This window comes from Balaenoptera acutorostrata, chromosome 16 (genome assembly GCF_949987535.1).
Source record: "Balaenoptera acutorostrata chromosome 16, mBalAcu1.1, whole genome shotgun sequence".
In the NCBI taxonomy this organism is placed as follows: Eukaryota; Metazoa; Chordata; class Mammalia; order Artiodactyla; family Balaenopteridae; genus Balaenoptera; species Balaenoptera acutorostrata.
The window spans coordinates 61504740-61523956 of record NC_080079.1 but is presented as its reverse complement, the minus strand read 5'-3'; the positions used below and the strand labels follow the sequence as shown (position 1 = coordinate 61523956).

At 48.1% G+C, this 19217-nt stretch overlaps 1 protein-coding gene across 1 annotated transcript; it reads left to right on the top strand.

Moving 5' to 3' along the window:
* Positions 1 to 2713: 2713 nt before the first annotated feature.
* Positions 2714 to 8700, top strand: PLAU (plasminogen activator, urokinase). The gene is made up of 11 exons (XM_007166582.3): positions 2714 to 2870; positions 3203 to 3290; positions 3762 to 3795; positions 3939 to 4046; positions 4366 to 4540; positions 4729 to 4820; positions 5008 to 5221; positions 5438 to 5586; positions 6209 to 6349; positions 6687 to 6835; positions 7523 to 8700. The coding sequence occupies exons 2-11, from the start codon at positions 3234 to 3236 to the stop codon at positions 7697 to 7699; spliced, it is 1296 nt and encodes a 431-aa protein (XP_007166644.1). The 5' UTR covers positions 2714 to 2870; positions 3203 to 3233; the 3' UTR covers positions 7700 to 8700.
* Positions 8701 to 19217: the final 10517 nt, after the last annotated feature.

Below are 19217 nucleotides of genomic sequence, written 5' to 3'. Positions count from 1 at the left end.
CTAGACCACCAAGTTAGTTTCTGGAACTTAGGCAAGCAACTAACTCATATTATAGCCAGGGTCTCCTAGGAGCTCAGAGCCCATAGTCCTAGGCACGTTTCTGGAAGGAGGTCTCCAAAGCCAGCAAGAAGGCTCCCCTGAGCTGGAACATCTTACAGCATCTGGCCCTTCTCTTCACAGCCTTCTGTTCTGAATCCTTCTCTTTGGAGGCAGTGAGGTATAGAGCACAGGAACAAGGATCAGAAAACCTGGGTTCTAGCGCTGGCTTTGCCACTCATCAACTACGTATCTTCTCTCCACCTCATTTTCCTCATCTGTGAAATGGGAATAATGATTCCCAGCTACGTAAGGCAGTTGTGAGTTTAAAGAGGAATGGTTTGTATCAAGGTGCTTTTTAGCAAAAGACAGAAATGATGTCAGTACTATTTTTTTATGGCAAGGAAAAAAAAAAAGACAAGGAGAAGGGAAACTTCCAGGGAGACCCAAAGCGCTCTGTTCTCACTTGTTCACGGATTCATTCATAATAAACCACCTAGGTGAACAAGGCATGCACCAGGTGCTGAGGGAGAGAAAGATATTTAAGATGTAGTCTCTGCCCTAAAAGAACTGAAAGATAGCACAGACTGTGCACCAAAAGACGGACACAGATTTCAGAGAGTGCCAAAGATCACAGAGTGGAAAGGATATTCTGTCTTCACAGAGGCTCTAGGATTGTTCAACCAGGTGAAGAGCCCACAAGAGGAAGGAGGGGGAAGAGGGGTGTCATGCTGCCTAACGGTCTCCAAGTCTCTTTGTCCGGGAGGAAATGAGGTCATCTTGCTCTCAGAATCAGCATGACAGCCTCCAGCCAAGTAATCTGGAGTCATGAGAGCTGCCGGGGAAGCTCAGTGAATCACAAGAGTCAGTGGGGAATTTCCTGATAACTAACCTAAGAGTTTCTGGGTAAATCCTCAGGCTGCAGGTCTGTTTACATTTTGATCACGTTTATTTACAATTAATGTGTTCTAACTCCAAACAGAACATATCACAGTCTTCTAGAGGAAGTAGCCTGGCTGGTTCTGAAGGCTCTAGCACCTCTGACTCAGTCCATCCCCTAGGAGGCTGGCAGCTCAGAGCTGGGCACAGAAAAACTCTCTCTCCGGAGGATGATGGGTCACCTGCCTCCTAAGCTGGACGGTTAACTTGTACTTTCCCCAGGCAGAGGCTGGCATCCTGAGACCTCTGGCTGGGGCAGAGCAAAGAGGCTTTCCTTCTTCCTGCCCTCCTGGCACTTTCTCTGCCCTCTTCCTGCCCCTCTCAAGTGGACCCAGACCCAAGGTCCAGGTTTGCCAGGCAGCAAAACGCTGTAGGCCTAGGCAGGGAGAGGGACAAGCCTTGTGCCCCTTAGTGAGTTACAGGGATTCAACCTCCTCCCCTTCCATTGAGGGAGACAGTCCTTCAGGGTGGATTTAAGTGACCCCAAGCCCTGGTTCCCAACACTAGGGGAAAGGGATGGGGGTGACTGAACTTCAGAGTCCCTACTGTAGTTCTTCAGCTCTGCCTGAGAGATACGTGTGTGTGCATGGACTTGTGCGTGTGTACACAACTGTGTGCGCTCACTCTCAAGCAGGAAGCATAGGTGGAGTCCTTTACACATGGTCTGTCTTTCTGGAGGCCAATCTTATTTGATGAGCAAATATTTTATCTTATTAGAAACAAGGCTCTATGATGAAGTAGAATACTAAATACACCTGCATTTAAAAATCTGTAATTATCTTTTTGGAACGGGTGATACAAGGATGTGTTTTCAAAAATTTAAACAGTGTAAAAGGCCATACAGTGAAAAATAAATCTTCTCATTCTTGTCCTCCAGTTCCCCAATTTCTCTCTTCAGAGGTGAAAATAGAACTTTCTACGTTAATAAGGCTTTACTATTCTATTGTCTTTATTAAGTGACAATACTATGGCCCAGGCAAATAAATGAATAGTTCATTTTAGGAACTTCCTGAAAAACCTATCAACACTTCAATAGAAAGCATCAACAGTTTGTGCCCTAAGACTTTGTTCTCACAATCCTACAATATCATATCACAACTCTTATCCAATCCTTATCAGACCCTCACTTTCAAAGACCTGCCTTATACCAAACTGCAAATTCTCAATAAAATCCGACCCCCTCCCCCACCACTACCAAAGTACCTTACCGCAGTAAGCAATAAACTAAGCTTTGTCTTATCCACTGGTTGTGTTGATTTTCGGGGAGCTGGCATACTACTTGGAGGCAGCCCCTGTGAACACGCTTTTTGTCTGTTTCAGCGACCTGTATTTTCACATTGAGAAAGAGACTTCACAGCTGTACGAGCTGCAGACTATGCCTCTAAGCCCAGGGGTCCGAATCAGTGTCCTAGGCAGTTGGGGGCCGAGGGTGGAGAAGAGGTTTAGGGGATCTGGGAAGAGGCATCAGAGCTGGAGGAGAGCGTCTCCCTAGCGCCTCTCCTTTTGGCAAATCGGGGGATGAGGGGTGCTGCACGGGGGCGGGGCCCAGGCCAGGTGAATGGGAGGAGGGGGCGGAGAATTTATATGTCTCTCCATACCTCAGTTCAGACCTGGTTCGTCCCCTCCAATGGGGACCGCGCTGCCCCTCACAGGTTAGGTTGTGGAAGCCTGCGGGGTCCAAGTCGCGGCGGGTCCTAAGGGAAGCGGAGGGAAGGGAGTGGACGGGGCGATCCCGGGCTGGGGCGGGGCCAGAGCTGGGGCGAGTCGTAATATAGAGCCAGCACTGCCCGCTAGCAGCACAGCGCGGAGACTGGAGCCCTAGGGCCCGCCCGAGCATCAGAGTGTCCACTAGTCCCCGCTATCCCGGCCCTGCGCCCCTCCGGCCATAGCTGCGGGTGAGTGTGGACCTCCCTAAGAGCGCAGGGTGGATGCGGGCGACCCAGCCCTTGCCGGCTTTACTTCTCCTTACTCGCTGCCCCGGCTCGGCTGCGGCTGCACGCTGAGTCACCGCGCTCCGTGCCCATGTGTTCCCCTGCGGGGACCAGTGCAGGCTGCGCCACGACCTCTGAGCCTCCAGAGAGGATAGACGGCCGGGCCGGGGGAGCCTGGTCACCGCGGGCTCTTCCCGCAGGGGACTTAGGGGCTCCAGCCCTGAACTGCAGTAACCCACCCGGTCCGCCTTCGCGCGCTCCTGCGCTTCTTCCCCTGACTTCTCCTTCCCTTGTAGAACCGCTGTCTAGAGCCCCAGCCTCGCCACCATGAGAGTCCTGCTGGCATGCCTGCTCCTCTGCGCCCTGGTCGTGAGCGACTCCGAGGTGAGTGGCTTCCCTGCTTTTGACTCTTGGCGGCAGGAGGAGGGGGCTTGCAAGACCCCTGAAAAGTGCTGGGGAAGGAAGGGGCTGCATAGGAAGTTGGAGTCCTCCTAATTCCATCAACAGCAGGTCCAAACCCTCCCCGGGAAATAGAACAGGTGTGGCATTGGGGCCTTGAGAACCAAGGGAGCTTGCACTTTTCGGCAAGGGAGGAAGAAGCCGCAGGGACTGCCCCAACATGCTGGTATCTGATTTGTGAAGCTTGCTTGAGTCAATTCATTTCTCCCTGCTAGAAGCTGATGATCTTCCATTTAAGGGATAGTTAGACATGAACAGGGTAAGGAGAGAGGGAACTGGAGGGAAGGCTGAGTTTGGGGACTGGGGCCAGTTTATCCTCACCCTGGGGTCCCAGGAACATGGGTCCTTTGGTGAACTTTTCCTTTCAATCTCTCCCCCCGCCTGCATCTCTTCCAGGGCAGCCATGAACTTCATCAAGTGTCTGGTGCATGTGAGTATCCACCCCTTGCACAATATCTGGTTGCACAGATATCTTGGAAAAGCCTCAGGAGGCAGCCCCTCCCTGTCCCTGCTGGCTCCCCCTTTGCCTCCGCCTATGCTCCTTGCTTACCCCCCAACCTTTGTGTTCTCCAGCGAAGTGTGGCTGTCTGAATGGAGGAAAATGTGTGTCCTACAAGTACTTCTCCAACATTCAGCGATGCAACTGCCCAAAGAAATTCCAAGGGGAACACTGTGAGATAGGTATGGGGATCCTGACTCCAACTGGGGAGGAGGGGGCACCAGAGACTTGGGGGCAGGGAGACATGGGTGGAATGCAAGAGCAGGCAGGAGTTAGGAGGTAGAGTGGGGGGCATCCTTATCCTCATGTGATTCACAGTCAAACATGAACACACACTTTCTCATGAAGCTGGGGCTGCACAAATGTGAGGTGGGGATGGAAGGAGGCCCCTTCTAGTATCTTCTGCCTCACTGAAATCATGTGAGGCCTGACAGGATCTCTAAAATGCCTGTCTGAACTTCCTTCTCTTTCTAATATTCTCATCCTCACATCCTCCCATAGATACATCGAAAACCTGCTATCAGGGGAATGGTCACTCTTACCGAGGGAAGGCCAACACTGACACCAGCGGCCGGCCCTGCCTGGCCTGGAACTCTGCCACCGTCCTTCTGAAAACGTACCATGCCCACAGACCTGATGCCCTTCAGCTGGGACTGGGGAAACACAATTATTGCAGGTGAGGTGGGGGCAGCAAGGACCCTCCTCATGGCCTCACAGAAACCCTCGTTACCATCTTTTCTGCTTGCCAAGTGCTGGCCATAGCATGAGAAAATTAAGGCCTCTGGTTGAGTCTTCCCTGGAGGGGAGGACACAGAAAAGGCATTCTGGGTTGGAATGGCACGCTTCTCCCCTCTGTGTTGCCAGGAACCCAGACAATCAGAGAAGGCCCTGGTGCTATGTGAAGGTTGGCCTAATGCAGATTGTCCAGGAGTGCATGGTGCACAACTGCTCTTCTGGTGAGTGTCACCGGCCTGTTTATGATGGTGGGTGGAAGGGGACAAACTCATTTGTTCCCTTATTCCATCATAGGAGGGATGAGGAGGGAGGCCTGCCTGGCCCTGAAAAACTGGAAGGTCAGAGGACCAGGAGAAGGACACTTTATCCTCCCTCCCTCCCCAAGATATCACTTTCTTTCTCCTCCAGGAAAAAGTGCCCTCTCTCCTCCAGAAAAGTTACAGTGCGGCCAGAAGGCTCTGAGGCCCCGCTTTAAGATTGTTGGGGGAGAATTCACCACCATCGAGAACCAGCCTTGGTTTGCAGCCATCTATAGGAGGCACCGTGCAGGCTCTGTCACCTACGTGTGCGGTGGCAGCCTCATCAGCCCCTGCTGGGTGGTCAGCGCCACACACTGCTTCATGTATGTCCCTCTGTCTCTTCTCCCTGACCCTCCTGCCCTACCCCAAACAAATCCCTTCCTCCTTCCCAGCAAAAGATTCCCCTTATTTCTACCCCCTCGGCCTCTCTCTCTATGGCCCATGGCCTTGGGGACAAGTGATGCTCTGAGGTCGCTGTGGTGGGGAGGGGGAAGTGACAGGATCTCATGAGATCAGACTGACTGATCTCCCTCCCACAGTGATTACCAAAAGAAGGAGGACTACATTGTCTACCTGGGTCGGTCAAAGCTTAACTCCATCACGCCTGGCGAGATGAAGTTTGAGGTGGAAAAGCTCATCTTACGTGAGGACTACAGTGCTGACACCCTTGCTCACCACAATGATATTGGTGAGTGGAAAACCCTCATCTGCCGTGATGATGATAGCTGTGGGAGTGGGGGTCTGAGAAGAGACCCAAGTGTGAAGTTGGGGTTGTAGGGGAACTTGAAGACCCTGCTTTACACAACAAAGGAGTGGTGGGGAAGGGTTCAGAGTGGAAAACATGAGGGGCCTGGTGCTCCTCTGTAGAGTCCCTGAATTTCCAAACAGGTATCCTCCTCTGGGTGGCAATGGCCCTGATGGCATATAGCTTGGGCTGGGATGCCCCTTCCATTGCTGGATGGAGCCTCTGTCTGTCCCAGGATATAGAACTTGGAGAGATTATTGGGCTGGATTTCAGCCCAGCTACCTCAGCCAGGGCTTTATGAGCTGTTTTTTGCAGGAAAAAACTCATACAGCTGTATGCAGTTGCCCTGGCTGTCCAAGGCTTTGTCAGCAGCTGGAACAAAGTCCTTGAAGCATGGGACAGGGGAGACTTGTTTCAGGTGACAAGCTACCAACAGAACCCCCAGGATGACCTCTGACTCTGACATAGGGATAGACAGCCATTCCCTCAGGGTTTGGAGGGGAGAGATGGTGACCACCTGACTAGGTGGTGATCTTTCCCCTCTGACCCCTTCCTGCTCCCCCAGCCTTGCTGAAGATCCGTTCCAGCACGGGCCAGTGTGCACAGCCATCCCGGTCCATACAGGTCATCTGCCTGCCCCCAGCGAATGAGGATGCCCGTTTTGGCACAAGCTGTGAGATTACTGGCTTTGGAAAACAGAATCCCTGTAAGTGACATTTGGGTCTGGCTGAGAGGGTCCTGAGGGAGTGTTGTAACCTGGAAGTGAGCTCAGCTTGATCAAGGGAGGACTGTGGATGTAGAGATGGGAGCACCGTGGAGGCAGTAGGTGGGTCCAGGGATGGAGTAGGGAGCATTGTTTAGGGAATGATGAGCCATAAAGTTAAGTGGGTGAGGGATGAGAGACTATAGGTGGGGTAAAGACTTAGATGTGGGTGGAAAAAATAAGGGCTTTCCCTGGTAGGGACACTTTTTCGTCCCCTCCCTGGCAGACAGTCCCAACAGACACGTTTTAATGTACATTCCTCCCTGTTTCCTCCATCTAGCTGACTATATCTATTCAGAGCAGCTGAAAATGACTGTTGTGAAGCTGGTTTCCCACAAGGAGTGTCAGCAGCCCCACTACTATGGCACTGAAGTCACCAACAAAATGCTGTGTGCGGCTGACCCACAGTGGGAAACAGATTCCTGCCAGGTGAGAGTTCCAAGCATCTTTCTCCGTCACCCCTAGATCTCCCAGGGCTCCTGGGCCTGTCCCTACCAGCTTTGGGGAGCCTCTCTCCAGTCAAAATCCCAAGAAGCCAGGACCAGGGGTTCAGGTCTTAGAAGGTTTAAACCAGTCCTTATGTATTTACCAAACATTTGTCAAGAGCCTGGCTCTATGCTAGGCACTTCAGACTCAGGAAGCGAGGGGGACTAAGACCCTAAGAAAGAGAAAACAACAGAAAATAACACAATTCAGTGCTCAGAGTGTGGTGTGAATTATAAATGATCAGCTGTTTAGGAGAGGGATGTGAGCACCAACTAGATGGTCACCGAGGGGGGCACTTTAGAGAGAATGTGACTCAATAGGAATTTGAGGAGGCAGAGGAAAGAAAAGAGAGCATTTCAGTTGCAAGATACAAAAATGAGAATAAGCATGGCTTATTTTGGGATGGGAAGGAGAAGTAGGGTCTGAAAATGTAGGTGGAACTGTAGATAACAGGACTTTGAAAGCCAAGCAGGGGATTTTTAAACTTGATGTGGTAGGAGATGGGGAGTCACTAAGGACTTTGACTCTAGGAAACTCTCCCTTCTCTCTCGGGCATGATTGGGTGGTAGGATCAGATGGCCCCCTTCTCACTTCTCCCAGGGCTCACCTTTTGTGTCTTTGGCTTAACAGGGAGACTCAGGGGGGCCGCTGGTCTGCCTCACCCAAGGCCGCATGACTCTGACTGGGATTGTGAGCTGGGGCCGTGAATGTGCCATGAAGGAAAAGCCAGGCGTCTACACAAGGGTCTCAAGCTTCCTGCCCTGGATCCACACTCACATTGGGGGAGAGAATGGCCTAGCCCTCTGAGGGCCCCCAGAGAACCAAGGGATGAGACGGGTACCACCCACTCCCACAGTGACCGTCATTTTTGCAGTAGGGCCATCTGCACAGCTATATATAATGAAGAGACTGAGGAAGATGAGCTCTGCAGAGGTGGTTTTGCTTGTGCTGCCCATCAGGGTGAGTGACAGTAGCTTCACCCTCAGATACACGGCTGGGTGCTGGACACCCAGATCTCCCCTGGCCAGGATGGAAGGGTGGTCCTGAACCAGAATGGTATTGTCGTTTTCTGGACTAAAGCTTCCTGGAGTTAAAAATGGCATCTCCTGTGCATAGGTGGAAGGAGAGCCAGCTCCCTGGCAGTGGGCCATTGATGAGGCCCACTGTTGGGAAATGAATAATTTCCCAATTAGGAAGTGTAACAGAACTGAGGTCTCTTGAGAGAGCTTGGCCAATGCAGGAACAATGGTTTGGAGAGTAAGGACACTAAATGACTTGAGGGAAGGGCTCTGACATTCCATGAATGTATCAGGAAATGTTATATACGTGTGTGTATGTTGGCACACTTGTGCACAGGCTGTGTCAGTGTAAGAGCTGGTGTTCTGTGTCTGACTGCACATCTAGATACTTCCCCAAATCGTATGGACTGTGACATCACACAGAATGGCCTGTTTGGAGAGGTTGTGGGGCCTCTTGGGTCTCCCAGGCAATGATACATATAAATGTATCATTCTGGGGCACAGACTGTGACCAGCACTAAATTTCCAGTTTCACGTTCACATAGATGTCCATTCTTGGCCAGTTATCCCTTCTGACCTTCCAGCCGAGTTCATCCAATCCTCACTGAGTGAGGTGAAGACCATTCCTGTACACTGAATATTTAATAATTATATTCTGGTATTTTTATTTATATCTATTTTTGTAATTTTGAATAAGTATGATTGATCAAATGTGATTTTTCTGAAGATTTTGGCTCTTCCCTCGTGCTTGTATGGGAGGGAGTTGGGAGCATAAAAAGTAGAAAATGACGATGGTGGAATGCACTCGAGTTTCCTGGGGGGCTATATCTGGACTTAATGGGGCTTTGGGAGGAGAGGCTAGGAGACTTGTAGAACAGACCCTCCATAGCACATAAGGTACAAAAATGTGCCCCAAGCCAGAAGTCCACAGCTTGGTAAATGGTGTGCAGGCTTTGTCAACTCCCAGTTCCCTCCTCAGCCTGATGCCTTTGTGCAGTGCACATCTTATACAACGTTACACGGTGATCCTACCATATACTCTTCACTCTGCCCCCAACAATCCTTGGGCTGACTTCAACCAAGGGGGACATGTGCATGAGTGAAAACTGATGATCCCAAACCCAGCCCAGCTTGAGTCTGTGGCATTCAGGAAACAGAAGACATAATTTCCCATCATCTGTGCACGGGGCTGGTGCTGAGTTTCCTCAGTGTGTGTTAATGAAGCTCATGACTAGCCTTTGCTATCCCTAATATCAGGAAGCTCAGAATCTAAAGCTGGGTGATATCCTAATGGGCGTGTACATATATTTTGAACCAAACATCAGCTTCTTAAGAACTGGATGTAGAAGGCAGGTCAGGAGTTACAGTTGGATGCCAAAATTTTGGAATTTCCAAGCTATGCTAGTGAGTTTTGGCAGTGTTTCTTAGCCAAGTCACCTGCGAACTTAAAAAAATATATATATATATATGTTTATGCTCCACCCACAGAGATTGTGATTCAGGTCAGGGCTGGTGCCAGGGCTCGTGATTTTAGAAAAATTCCCTAGATGTTTCTGATATGCAGCCCTGATTGAGATCCATTGGCGACAATTGGCCAGATTATGTGAAGGGCCCAATAAATTCAAGATGTGGTCAGCATATGTTCTCTGCATGAACAGTTAGATTTCTGAGTGGGGTTTGGGGGCACAAGGTCTCCTGGGCTTCCTGTTCAGAGGATCCCTAGACAATGGACCCCTGGAGGGCAAGGACCCAGAGCATTCAGCTTTTAATCCCCATAATCTAGCACATTTCATTCAGTATGATGCAGTGGTTCAGAGCATAGATTTTGGAGTCAGGTGGCCTGGACTAGATTCCTGGCTCTAAAATACTAGCTGTATGACTTGGGAAAAACTCTTAACCTTTTGTGCCTCAGTTTTCTCATCTGTATAAAAGAGATATCTACCTCCTAGGATTGTTATAAGGATTCATGCGTTCATAAATCTCTTAGTCATAATCCTGGCACCTAGTAAAGGCACAAAAACAGTGGCTACTATTACAAAACTCTGTAAATTCTCATAGAATTGAATGGGAACCCCTTCCCCTCTTTACCCCAGGATTGCATAGGTGTATTTTGTGGAAGCTGAAACCTGCTAGGAGAGAAAAGGCAAGATGTGAAGCTAAGGAGCCCAGCCCAGGCTGAGTTGCTGCTCAGCCTCTGCATACCCCCCAGGGGCCAAGAAAGATCTTGTTCCAACATGAACAGCACCAGCATCAGGGCTCACAGACACTGAAAACAGGAAGTATGAGCGCCACTGGTGGGTTGAGCAATGCACTGCTAACAATCTTCAGACCATTTCCCAGCCACCTGACCGACCCCCAGCCAGCTGCTACCTCTTCCCAGTCACAGACCTCACTCCGGGCTAGCAGGGATCAGCCACTTCTCCAGCAACCAGTTTCAAGGCTCCAGATACGACCCTGTCACTCACTTTAGGGACTGCCTTTTTCTAGTGCTCCCTAAGTGCTGGACATTGTGCTAAGTTCTTCACCTATTATCTGGTTTAATCCTTATAACAATCCTATGGGGAAGGTGCCATCCTTAGCCCCATTTAACAGCAGAGAAAATGGAGATACAGAGAGGTTAGGTGACTTGCCCAAGGCAACGTGGCTGGTAAGTAGCAGAGCACGGGTTCAGACCCAGGCAGCTGGCTCCAGAGTGCACAGGCCCAGCACTCTCAGCAGGGCCCAACCTGAGGGAAGGTTAGCAGCCCTCTTTTCAAGCTCCCTACTTCAGGGATGCTGGGTGCAGGGAGGCTAAGTGTATCAGAATTTCAACCCTGGCCTAGATTATAATTCTTTCCTCTTAAAAGATTCCCAGGCCAAATGAGCAAATCACACTCAGCCACCAGTTTCAAAGTAAAACTTTACCCTTCTCAAGCAAACCTCAGCCTTTTTGGTTGAAACCTGATTTCATTGAAGTGGTTTTTGTTTTCACCAGAACCCCTCCTTCTGAAATAGTCTGTGGCTCATTCTATTATCAGGACTCAACTTGATTTCCACTCATGCTCTGCCTTTCCCAAGCCAACCCCGCACAACAACAACACCCCTGAATACACCCCTCCACCCTCACCCCTGTTTGTCCACCTTCCTCCCCAGCTGCTGACATTTGAGCCTGCCCTTTGAATCACAGTGAGAGGAGTTTGCTGAGGTGTTCTTTAAATAACAGTACTACTGAGGTATACTAAATCACATACCATACAATTCACCCATTTAAAGTGTGCAACTCAATGATTTTTAGTATATTCACAGAGTTGTGCAACTATCACCACAATCAATTTTAGAACATTTTCATCACCTCAAAAAGAAACCCCATACCGGGGAAGAGGGATAAATCAGGAGCTTGGGATTAACATACACACACTACTATATATAAGATAGATAACCAACAAGGACCTACTGTATAGCACAGGGAACTCTACTCAATGTTCTGTGATAACCTATATGAGAAAAGAATCGGAAAAAGAATGAATATATGTATATGTATAACTGAATCACTTTGCTGTACACCTGAAACTAACACAACATTGTAAATCAACTATAATCCAATAAAATTTAAAAAAAAGAAACCCTATACCTATTAGTAATCACTCCGATTTTCTCCCCAACCCCCTCAGCCCCTAATCTACTTTCTGTCTCTATGAGTTTGCCTATTCTGGACATTTCATATAAATAGAATCATGTAACATCTAGTCTTTTGTGACTGACTTCTCTCCCTACCATGTTTTCCAGTTTCATCCATGTTGCAGCATGTATTAGTACTGATGCTGAGTTTTAAGTAGCAAATTGGGAGAAAAGATAGTCTAGGCCCCCTTCCGACCTTGCAGTCCCATTGGGAGTCATTCAACAACCTTAAAAAAAATTTTTTTTTAAGGACCTTGACACCAGGCACTGTTTTAGATGCTGGGGATACAGGAATGAATAGGACATAGTGCTAGTCCTCAAGGAGCTCACAACTTTGCGAAGGAGACAGAACGATGACCACAGTTTAATGTGATAAAAATTGTAATATTTTTGCTATAATAAAAGTATGTATAAATGTGTGGAACAATGATGAGGAAGCAAGTAATTCTGCCTTGGCAAATCAAGGGAGACTTTCCAGAGGAGGTGATATTTTACCTGGGCCTGCAAAGATGCAAAGAAATTTGCCAAACAAGGAGGAGAAAGGCATTCCAGGCATAGGGAAGATAATGAAGGCATGAAAAGAAAAGCAAGGTGTTCTCAAGAAGTGATGAATAAACTGTTGTGGTAGAGGAAAGAGTTGGAGGGGCAGTGAGCAAGCATGGAGTAGGGGTGGGGGTAAGGAGCTGCTGGGATCCAGCAGGTGAGGACCCTTAGGCAGGGCTGATACTTAGTAGCAGGTGCCAGTACTGCTCAGTCTCTAAAACACTGATGTCCCAAGATCCACACACACCCCACCCCTGACATGGTCCCCTGCCACTTAGCCTCTTTCCAGTTCTTCATAATCCAGCAACCACAGGGTTAATGCCTGGCAGAGGGCCCCTAGCAGGGGCCTCTGAGATTCCTTCCCTCCTCCAGCTGCCTTCCATGTGTTGGTACTCTGAAGTCCTGCTAGTTAAATATTTTGAATATCACTTCTTGCCCTCAGGTAGTAAATCTAGAAGGTTAATTAAGGTCAAGGAGGCATAAAAAGTTTTTTTTTCTCTGAACTAAAAATTTCCACCCAATTGTAAAAGTAACTATAAAAGTAAAATGCTTCCATAGCATTCCACAGCCATTTTTAAAAATTAATTTTTATTGTAGTATAGTTGCTTTACAAGGTTGTGTTAGTTTCTGCTGTGCAGCAAAGTGAATCAGTTATATGTATACATATATCCACTCTTTTTTAGATTCCCTTCCCATTTAGTTCACCACAGAGTACTGAGTAGAGTTCCCTGTACTATACAGTAGGCTCTCATTAGTTACCTATTTTATACATAGTAGTGTATATATGTCAATCCCAATCTCCCAATTCATCCCCTCTTCACCCCCACAGCCATTGTTAACATCTCTAGCTTCTTGGGTCTCCTTTGCCATCTCAACCTCCTCTACTTGGCCCTGAACATTGGGTTCCCCAAGACCAGACCCTAGACCAGCTCCTCTTCCCACCCTAAACTTTCTCCCACACAGTCTTATTCACACCCAGGCTTAAATTACCATCAATCAACAGTTGATTTACAATGATTATCTCCAGCCAGACCTCTCCTCTGAGATCCAAACCCTTACTTTCCATTGTCTACTTGACGTCCTCTTTTGGTTTTCACATATAGGGCACTTCAAACTCAACCTGCCCCGAACCAGCCCTGTCTTCAGGCCCCAACCCGACGGGCTTCTTCCATTACTCTCTGTCTCGGGTGATGGCACCACTTCCATTCACATCCAGAAACCTAAGAGTCATCCAGATGCTTCTCTCCTTTCACCGCGCACCCCCTACCATCCCATCCATCTCCAAATTCTGGCAATTTGCCTAAGAGTTCTTTAAATTTATTTTATTTATTTATTTATTTATTTATTTTTGGCCCCGTTGGGTCTTCGTTGCTGCACGTGGGCTTTCCTCTAGTTGCGGCAAGCGCGGGCCGCTCCTCGCAGCGGTGCGCAGGCCTCTCATCGTGGTGGCCTCTTCTGTTGTGGAGCATGGGCTCCAGGTGCGTGGGCTTCAGCAGTTGTGGCGCACGGGCCTAGTTGCTCCGTGGCAGGTGGGATCTTCCCGGACCAGGGCTCGAACCCGTGTCCCCTTCATTGGCAGGAGGATTCTTAACCACTTCACCACCAGGGAAGCCCTGCTTAAGAGTTCTTGAGGTCATCCATGTCTCTCCATTTTCACCACCACCATTAGCTGAGCTCATCCCACCATCAACTCTTGCCTAGACCACCACAATAGCTTCCCAACTGGCCTCCCCCATTGACTATCTCTCTTTTCACTCCCCCCACACCCCCACCAATCCATTCTGCTCATCTGAAGCAAGAAATCTTTGAAAATGCAAATGTGCTTAATAACTCCCATTGCTCCTGGCTGGCTAGCTTGGGCAGGGTCCAGACCCTACCTCCTCTTTAGCTCCACCTGGCACCAACCTCTCCCAGGCTTGCCCTACTCAGCCATTCTCTTACTCATCAGTTCCTCTCTCACCACAGGGCCCTTGTTAGTCATGTTCCTTCTGAGTGGGACTTTCTTCGACTGGTTAAGTTCTTCCTCATGCTTCAGAGATCTCTTTGCCAAGGAAGTCTTTCCTGGGTTGCCTCTAACTATAGAAGGTCTCACTATTTTGTCTACAGTCTCATTACACTATGTATCACCTCTTTGATGCACTTGTCACTGTTGCAATTTTACTTCTGCTGCATCACTATTTGATTAACGTTTGCTTTTCCCCACCAAAATGTAACCTCCATGAGGGACAGTGTGTGGGTTTTTTTGGGTTTTTAAATTAGTTATTTATTTATTTTTGGCTGCGTTGGGTCTTCGTTGCTATGCTCCAGTTTTCTCTAGCTGTGGCGAGTGGGGGCTACTCTTCGTTGTGGTGCACAGGCTTCTCATTGTGGTGGCTTCTCTTTGGCTTCTCTTGCTGCAGAGCATGGGCTCTAGGCACGCGGGCTTCAGTAGTTGTGGCTCGCGGGCTCTAGAGCGCAGGCTCAGTAGTTTGTGGTGCACGGGCTTAGTTGCTCTGCAGCATGTGGGATCTTCCTGGACCAGGGATCGAACCTGTGTCCCATGCATTGGCAGGCAGATTCTTTTTTTTTAAATATTTATTTATTTATTTACTTATTCTTGGCTTTGTTGGGTCTTCGTTTCTGTGCGAGGGCTTTCTCTAGTTGGCGGCAAGCGGGGGCCCCTCTTCATCGCGGTGCGCGGGCCTCTCACCATCGCGGCCTCTCTTGTTGCGGAGCACAGGCTCCAGACGCGCAGGCTCAGCAGTTGTGGCTCACGGGCTTAGTTGCTCCGCGGCATGTGGGATCCTCCCAGACCAGGGCTCGAACCCGTGTCCCCTGCACCGGCAGGCAGACTCTCAACCACTGCGCCACCAGGGAAGCCCGGCAGGCAGATTCTTAACCACTGCACCACCAGGGAAGTCCTGACAGTGTGTTTTGATCACCACTAAATCCCCAGCATCAAACATGATGTCTAGAATATGGCAGATATTTAATAAATGTTTACTGAATGAATGCATTCTGATGTTTCCATTTTTTCTCTGCTTCTTTTTTACATAGTTGTGTTCACACTCTATACATAATTTTGTATCTTGTCCTTTGCTTTTGTCATATTTTGTCATAAGCCATTTCCTGTGGTATTGCAAATCTCTCCAAGAGAGAGATTATGTACAATGTAGTTAATAACACCCATCCAACCTACCTTTCTGGATTGAGGCATCATAAAGTATGTGAAAGTTATTTGTAATCTATACGTACATATGAGACAGTATTATTTGCATTTAAAAGGAAATGGGGGTGAAATTTCTCTCTGGTGCCCTCTCCACCATTGCCCTTATACCTCTTTTCCTCAGGCATTTTTTTTTTTTTTTTTTTTTTTTGGTGCCCTTGTTCTGCCTGACCACCTTGTTAAGGTCTAAAATAACTCATTAACTTTAATATGCTACCAGCCCAAAGAGTTTACATTTTTTAAAAGGACTTCTAAATGAAGGTCATTACAGCCAATTTGGTGAGGTTTGGGGGCTGAGAGAGGACTCAAGATATTCACTGATTCACTGGTTTATTCTCACTCATTTCACTCATTCATTTAACAAACATTTATCGAGAGTTGGTCATGGGCCTGGCACTGTGCTGTGTACTGGGTGTAGAGATGAAAGCCCCAGTCTCAGCTTCAATGGGCTAAAGGTAAAGTGACGGACAGACAAGCAAATGAACAGACTACAGTGAGAGCATAGCTATGAGGAAGATGTGTGAGATGGGCATGGAGGGCTAACAGTGGAGTCTCAAAGGGCAAATATGGAAGGGACAAATGACAATCTGAGTACAGGAAACAGTATGTGCAAACGTAAAGAGGAAGGAGAATGCATGGAGCCCTCAAGGAACTGCACGTAGTTCAAGTGGATGGGCTGTACAGGGCCAATGTTAGAGAGGCAATTTGGCTGGAGGAATTGCCGAGAGCTGAAACCTGAGGGCCTAGAGGACCCTGCCTGCCACATGAAGGACTTTGGATTTTATTGTAATGGGGAGTCATTAGAAAGTTTGGAGCATGTGACAGCAGTGTGAAAGATTTGAGTAAAAGAAGATTCTTTGGCCTAGATGAGACTATGGGCAGGGAAAACCAGCTCAGAGACTAGTACAATTAGCCAGGTAGGAGCTGAAGAGTGTCTGAAGCAGGGCAGTGGCAGTGATGTGGGAGGGGAGGGTACAGATATGGGAGATTTGGGGGGGATAGGATAGACTTGGAGTCTGGATGGGGTGAAAGGAGGAGAAGGACGTATCATTTGGTTTAGCCTCCTGCCTTTGGATAAGTAAGATACTGCATAATTTTACAGGTGAGAAACTGAGGTTTCACTGTAAGTGATTTCCCTAAAGCCATATCTAGTAGGTAGTTGACCGAACTAGAGTTACTACTGGTGCAATTTTGAGGATCAGTATCTACAGGGCAAGCTAGACCTGCTGATGATGGCCTATGTGACTCTGTCCACTCAATTGGAAAAATCCTCATCACCATAATCACTAAGTGGTGATGTCATCCAAACCTGTGGGGGTTGACGCTTGTTTCCTAAACATCCCAGGTCTGTTCAGCCCTGTGACTGTGGTTCTGACTGAAGGAATTTCTCCAAAACCTCCCAGTCCTGTGATGCACTGTCAGTGAACTGGTGGATGGGTCTGTGGTATGTATAAGGGGATTAGCAGATGCTGTATCTAGCTGTTTGCCTTATGGCTTCCTAGAACTGAGACATGACTTCTGGTGTTCGGGAAGATCATATGCACTTGGCACATAACCAAGTTCTGCATACAGGGTGTGAAGGTGAAGTCGATTTTGTAAGAACTCTGGCTGATGGTGTTTTCAACCCAATCCCTCCATCCCCCTTTTCTGTGGTCTGCCAATTGCCTTTACTTTCTCACTCCCTCTGAATATAAAGGAAAGGGAATGACTTTCCTTTCTCACCTGGCTCTTCTCATCCTCGCTCTGCAGTCTCTTTAGCTCTCTCTTTCCAGAGCTGGCGTCAGTGCCACGGGTGAACAGGACTCTAGCTCCAGTTGGGCTTTCCCCCTGATTAGCCTGGTGACATGGGTCAGCCCCTACCTCAGATTTTCTCTTACTCCTCACTACACCTGTATACCTCTTTCCGTCACAGGCTGAGAGGCTGTGCCTGGGGAACTCTAAGCTTTTGAGCCCCAAGGGAGCTGGACATATATGTGGAGTTAACAGCTATCGATCAGATCACTTTTATTCTCCACTGGAATTTGGCCACCATCCCTGGCCTTGGAGAGCTATTAGAATTCTGCCAGATGCCCCAATGGTAAGCTTACCAGAAGTCCTGCTCTGACAGCCGCCCCTTCTTGTAGCCCCATCACATCAAGACTCCCTCAGGCATTTACCTTGGCCCTTTCTCTTTCCTTAGCTGGACTACTTCATGGCTGAGAGAATGAGGAGGAAGGATGGACAGAGGCACGGGGTGGGATAAACACTTTGCTTAGAACATCCATCTAAAGCAGTGGCTCTCCAAGTACGGTCCTTAAATCAGCAACTTCAGATCACCTAGCACATGTTAGAAGTGCAAAATTATCAGGTCCCACTCAAACCTACTGAATCAGCAACTCTAGAGGGGGGACCCAGCAATCTGTGTTTTAACAAGACCTCCAGGTGATTCTGTTACATACTCAAGTTTGAGAACCACCCATCTAAGGCATTGATTCTCAGACTTCAGTATGCACACTGAACCACCTGGGGAGCTTGTTAACCATAACGTGGTTAAACAAAACTGGATTGGTATCTGGGCAACTGTATTTTTAGCAAGCTCCCTAGGTGATTCTGGTATTCATCAAAGATTGAGAATCACTGATCTAAGGAATTCATTTTATCAGTTAGCTGAGTCTCCTGGGGAGGGAGCAGACAGAAGGCTGTGGAAATGTCTCTCAAAGTTCCAAACGCCACCTGCATCTGAACTTCTGGGGAGCTTGTTAGAAAAGCAGGATGAGTATCAGATGTATTGACCCCGAATCTCTGGACCTGAGGACCTGGCAGCCACATTCAGAGTTCTCCAGGTGATTCTTATGCATGTGAAAGTTTGATAACCCGGGTCCGCAGGCATTCTGAATGATGGATGCATGTTAGAATCACCTGGGGAACTTTAACAGTGACCTGATATCTGAACCCCACCTCCAGAGAGTCTGATTTAATTGGTCTGGGATGGGGCTTCAATATTTTATACAAGTCGTCCCTCCCACCCCACCCAAGTGATTTTAATGTATCATTAGGGTTAAGAACCATCAGGTTAAAGGATGATGCAGATCTGGGAAGAATCAGGAAACAAGAGAAAGCGAAGGAGTGCCAAGGAAACAATTGGTGGAATCCTGTGGGGGAGGTTAGAAATGTCAAGTTGGAAATCGGGAGGAGATAGAAAGGTGGGAAGGGCCTCAGGTGGGAGGGGGAGTAGGTTGGCTTGAGTGGTGTGGAGCTTGGTGTAGGAAAAGTGTTAGTGTATTAGTTTTCTACTGCTGCTGTAACACATTACCACAAATTTAGTGACTTAAAATAACATAAAGGCATTATTTTACAATTCTGGAGGTCAGAAATCCCAAATGGGTCAGCAGGGCTGAATTCCTTCTGGAGATTCTAGGGGAGCAGAATCCATTTCCTTGCCTTTTCTAGCTTCTAGAGGCTACCCACATTCCTTAGCTCATGACTCCACATCACTCTGACCTTTGCTTCTGGCATCACATCTCCCTCTCTCACTCTGACTCTCCTGTTTCCCTCTTACAAAGATCCCCTTATACATTGTGATTATGTCAGTCCTACCCAGATAATCTAGAATAATCTCCCCATCTCAAGATCCTTAACTTAATCACATCAGCAAAGTCCCTTTTTTCATGTAAGCTAACATAGTCATAGATTCCAGGGATTAGGATGTGGATATTCTTGAGGGTCATTATTTGGCCTACAACAGTCTGCTCTCTGGCCCCCAAAGATTCACAATCATCACATATGCAAAATACACTCACCCCCATTCCAACATCCTCCCAAATCTCGACCCATTAGAGCATGAACTCAAAGCCTAAAATCCCATTACCTCAAAAGCCCCAACTTTCATCATCTAAATATTCTTTTTTTTTTTTTTAATTTA

What these genes read in the sequence shown, in the direction of transcription:
- PLAU (XM_007166582.3), top strand. Translation starts at nt 3,234, where the DNA reads ATGAGAGTCCTGCTGGCATGCCTGCTCCTCTGCGCCCTGGTCGTGAGC. An exon ending in GGTGCACAACTGCTCTTCTG is followed by an intron (nt 4,821 to 5,007) that starts GTGAGTGTCACC and finishes TTTCTCCTCCAG; the next exon opens with GAAAAAGTGCCCTCTCTCCT. An exon ending in AGCGCCACACACTGCTTCAT is followed by an intron (nt 5,222 to 5,437) that starts GTATGTCCCTCT and finishes TCCCTCCCACAG; the next exon opens with TGATTACCAAAAGAAGGAGG.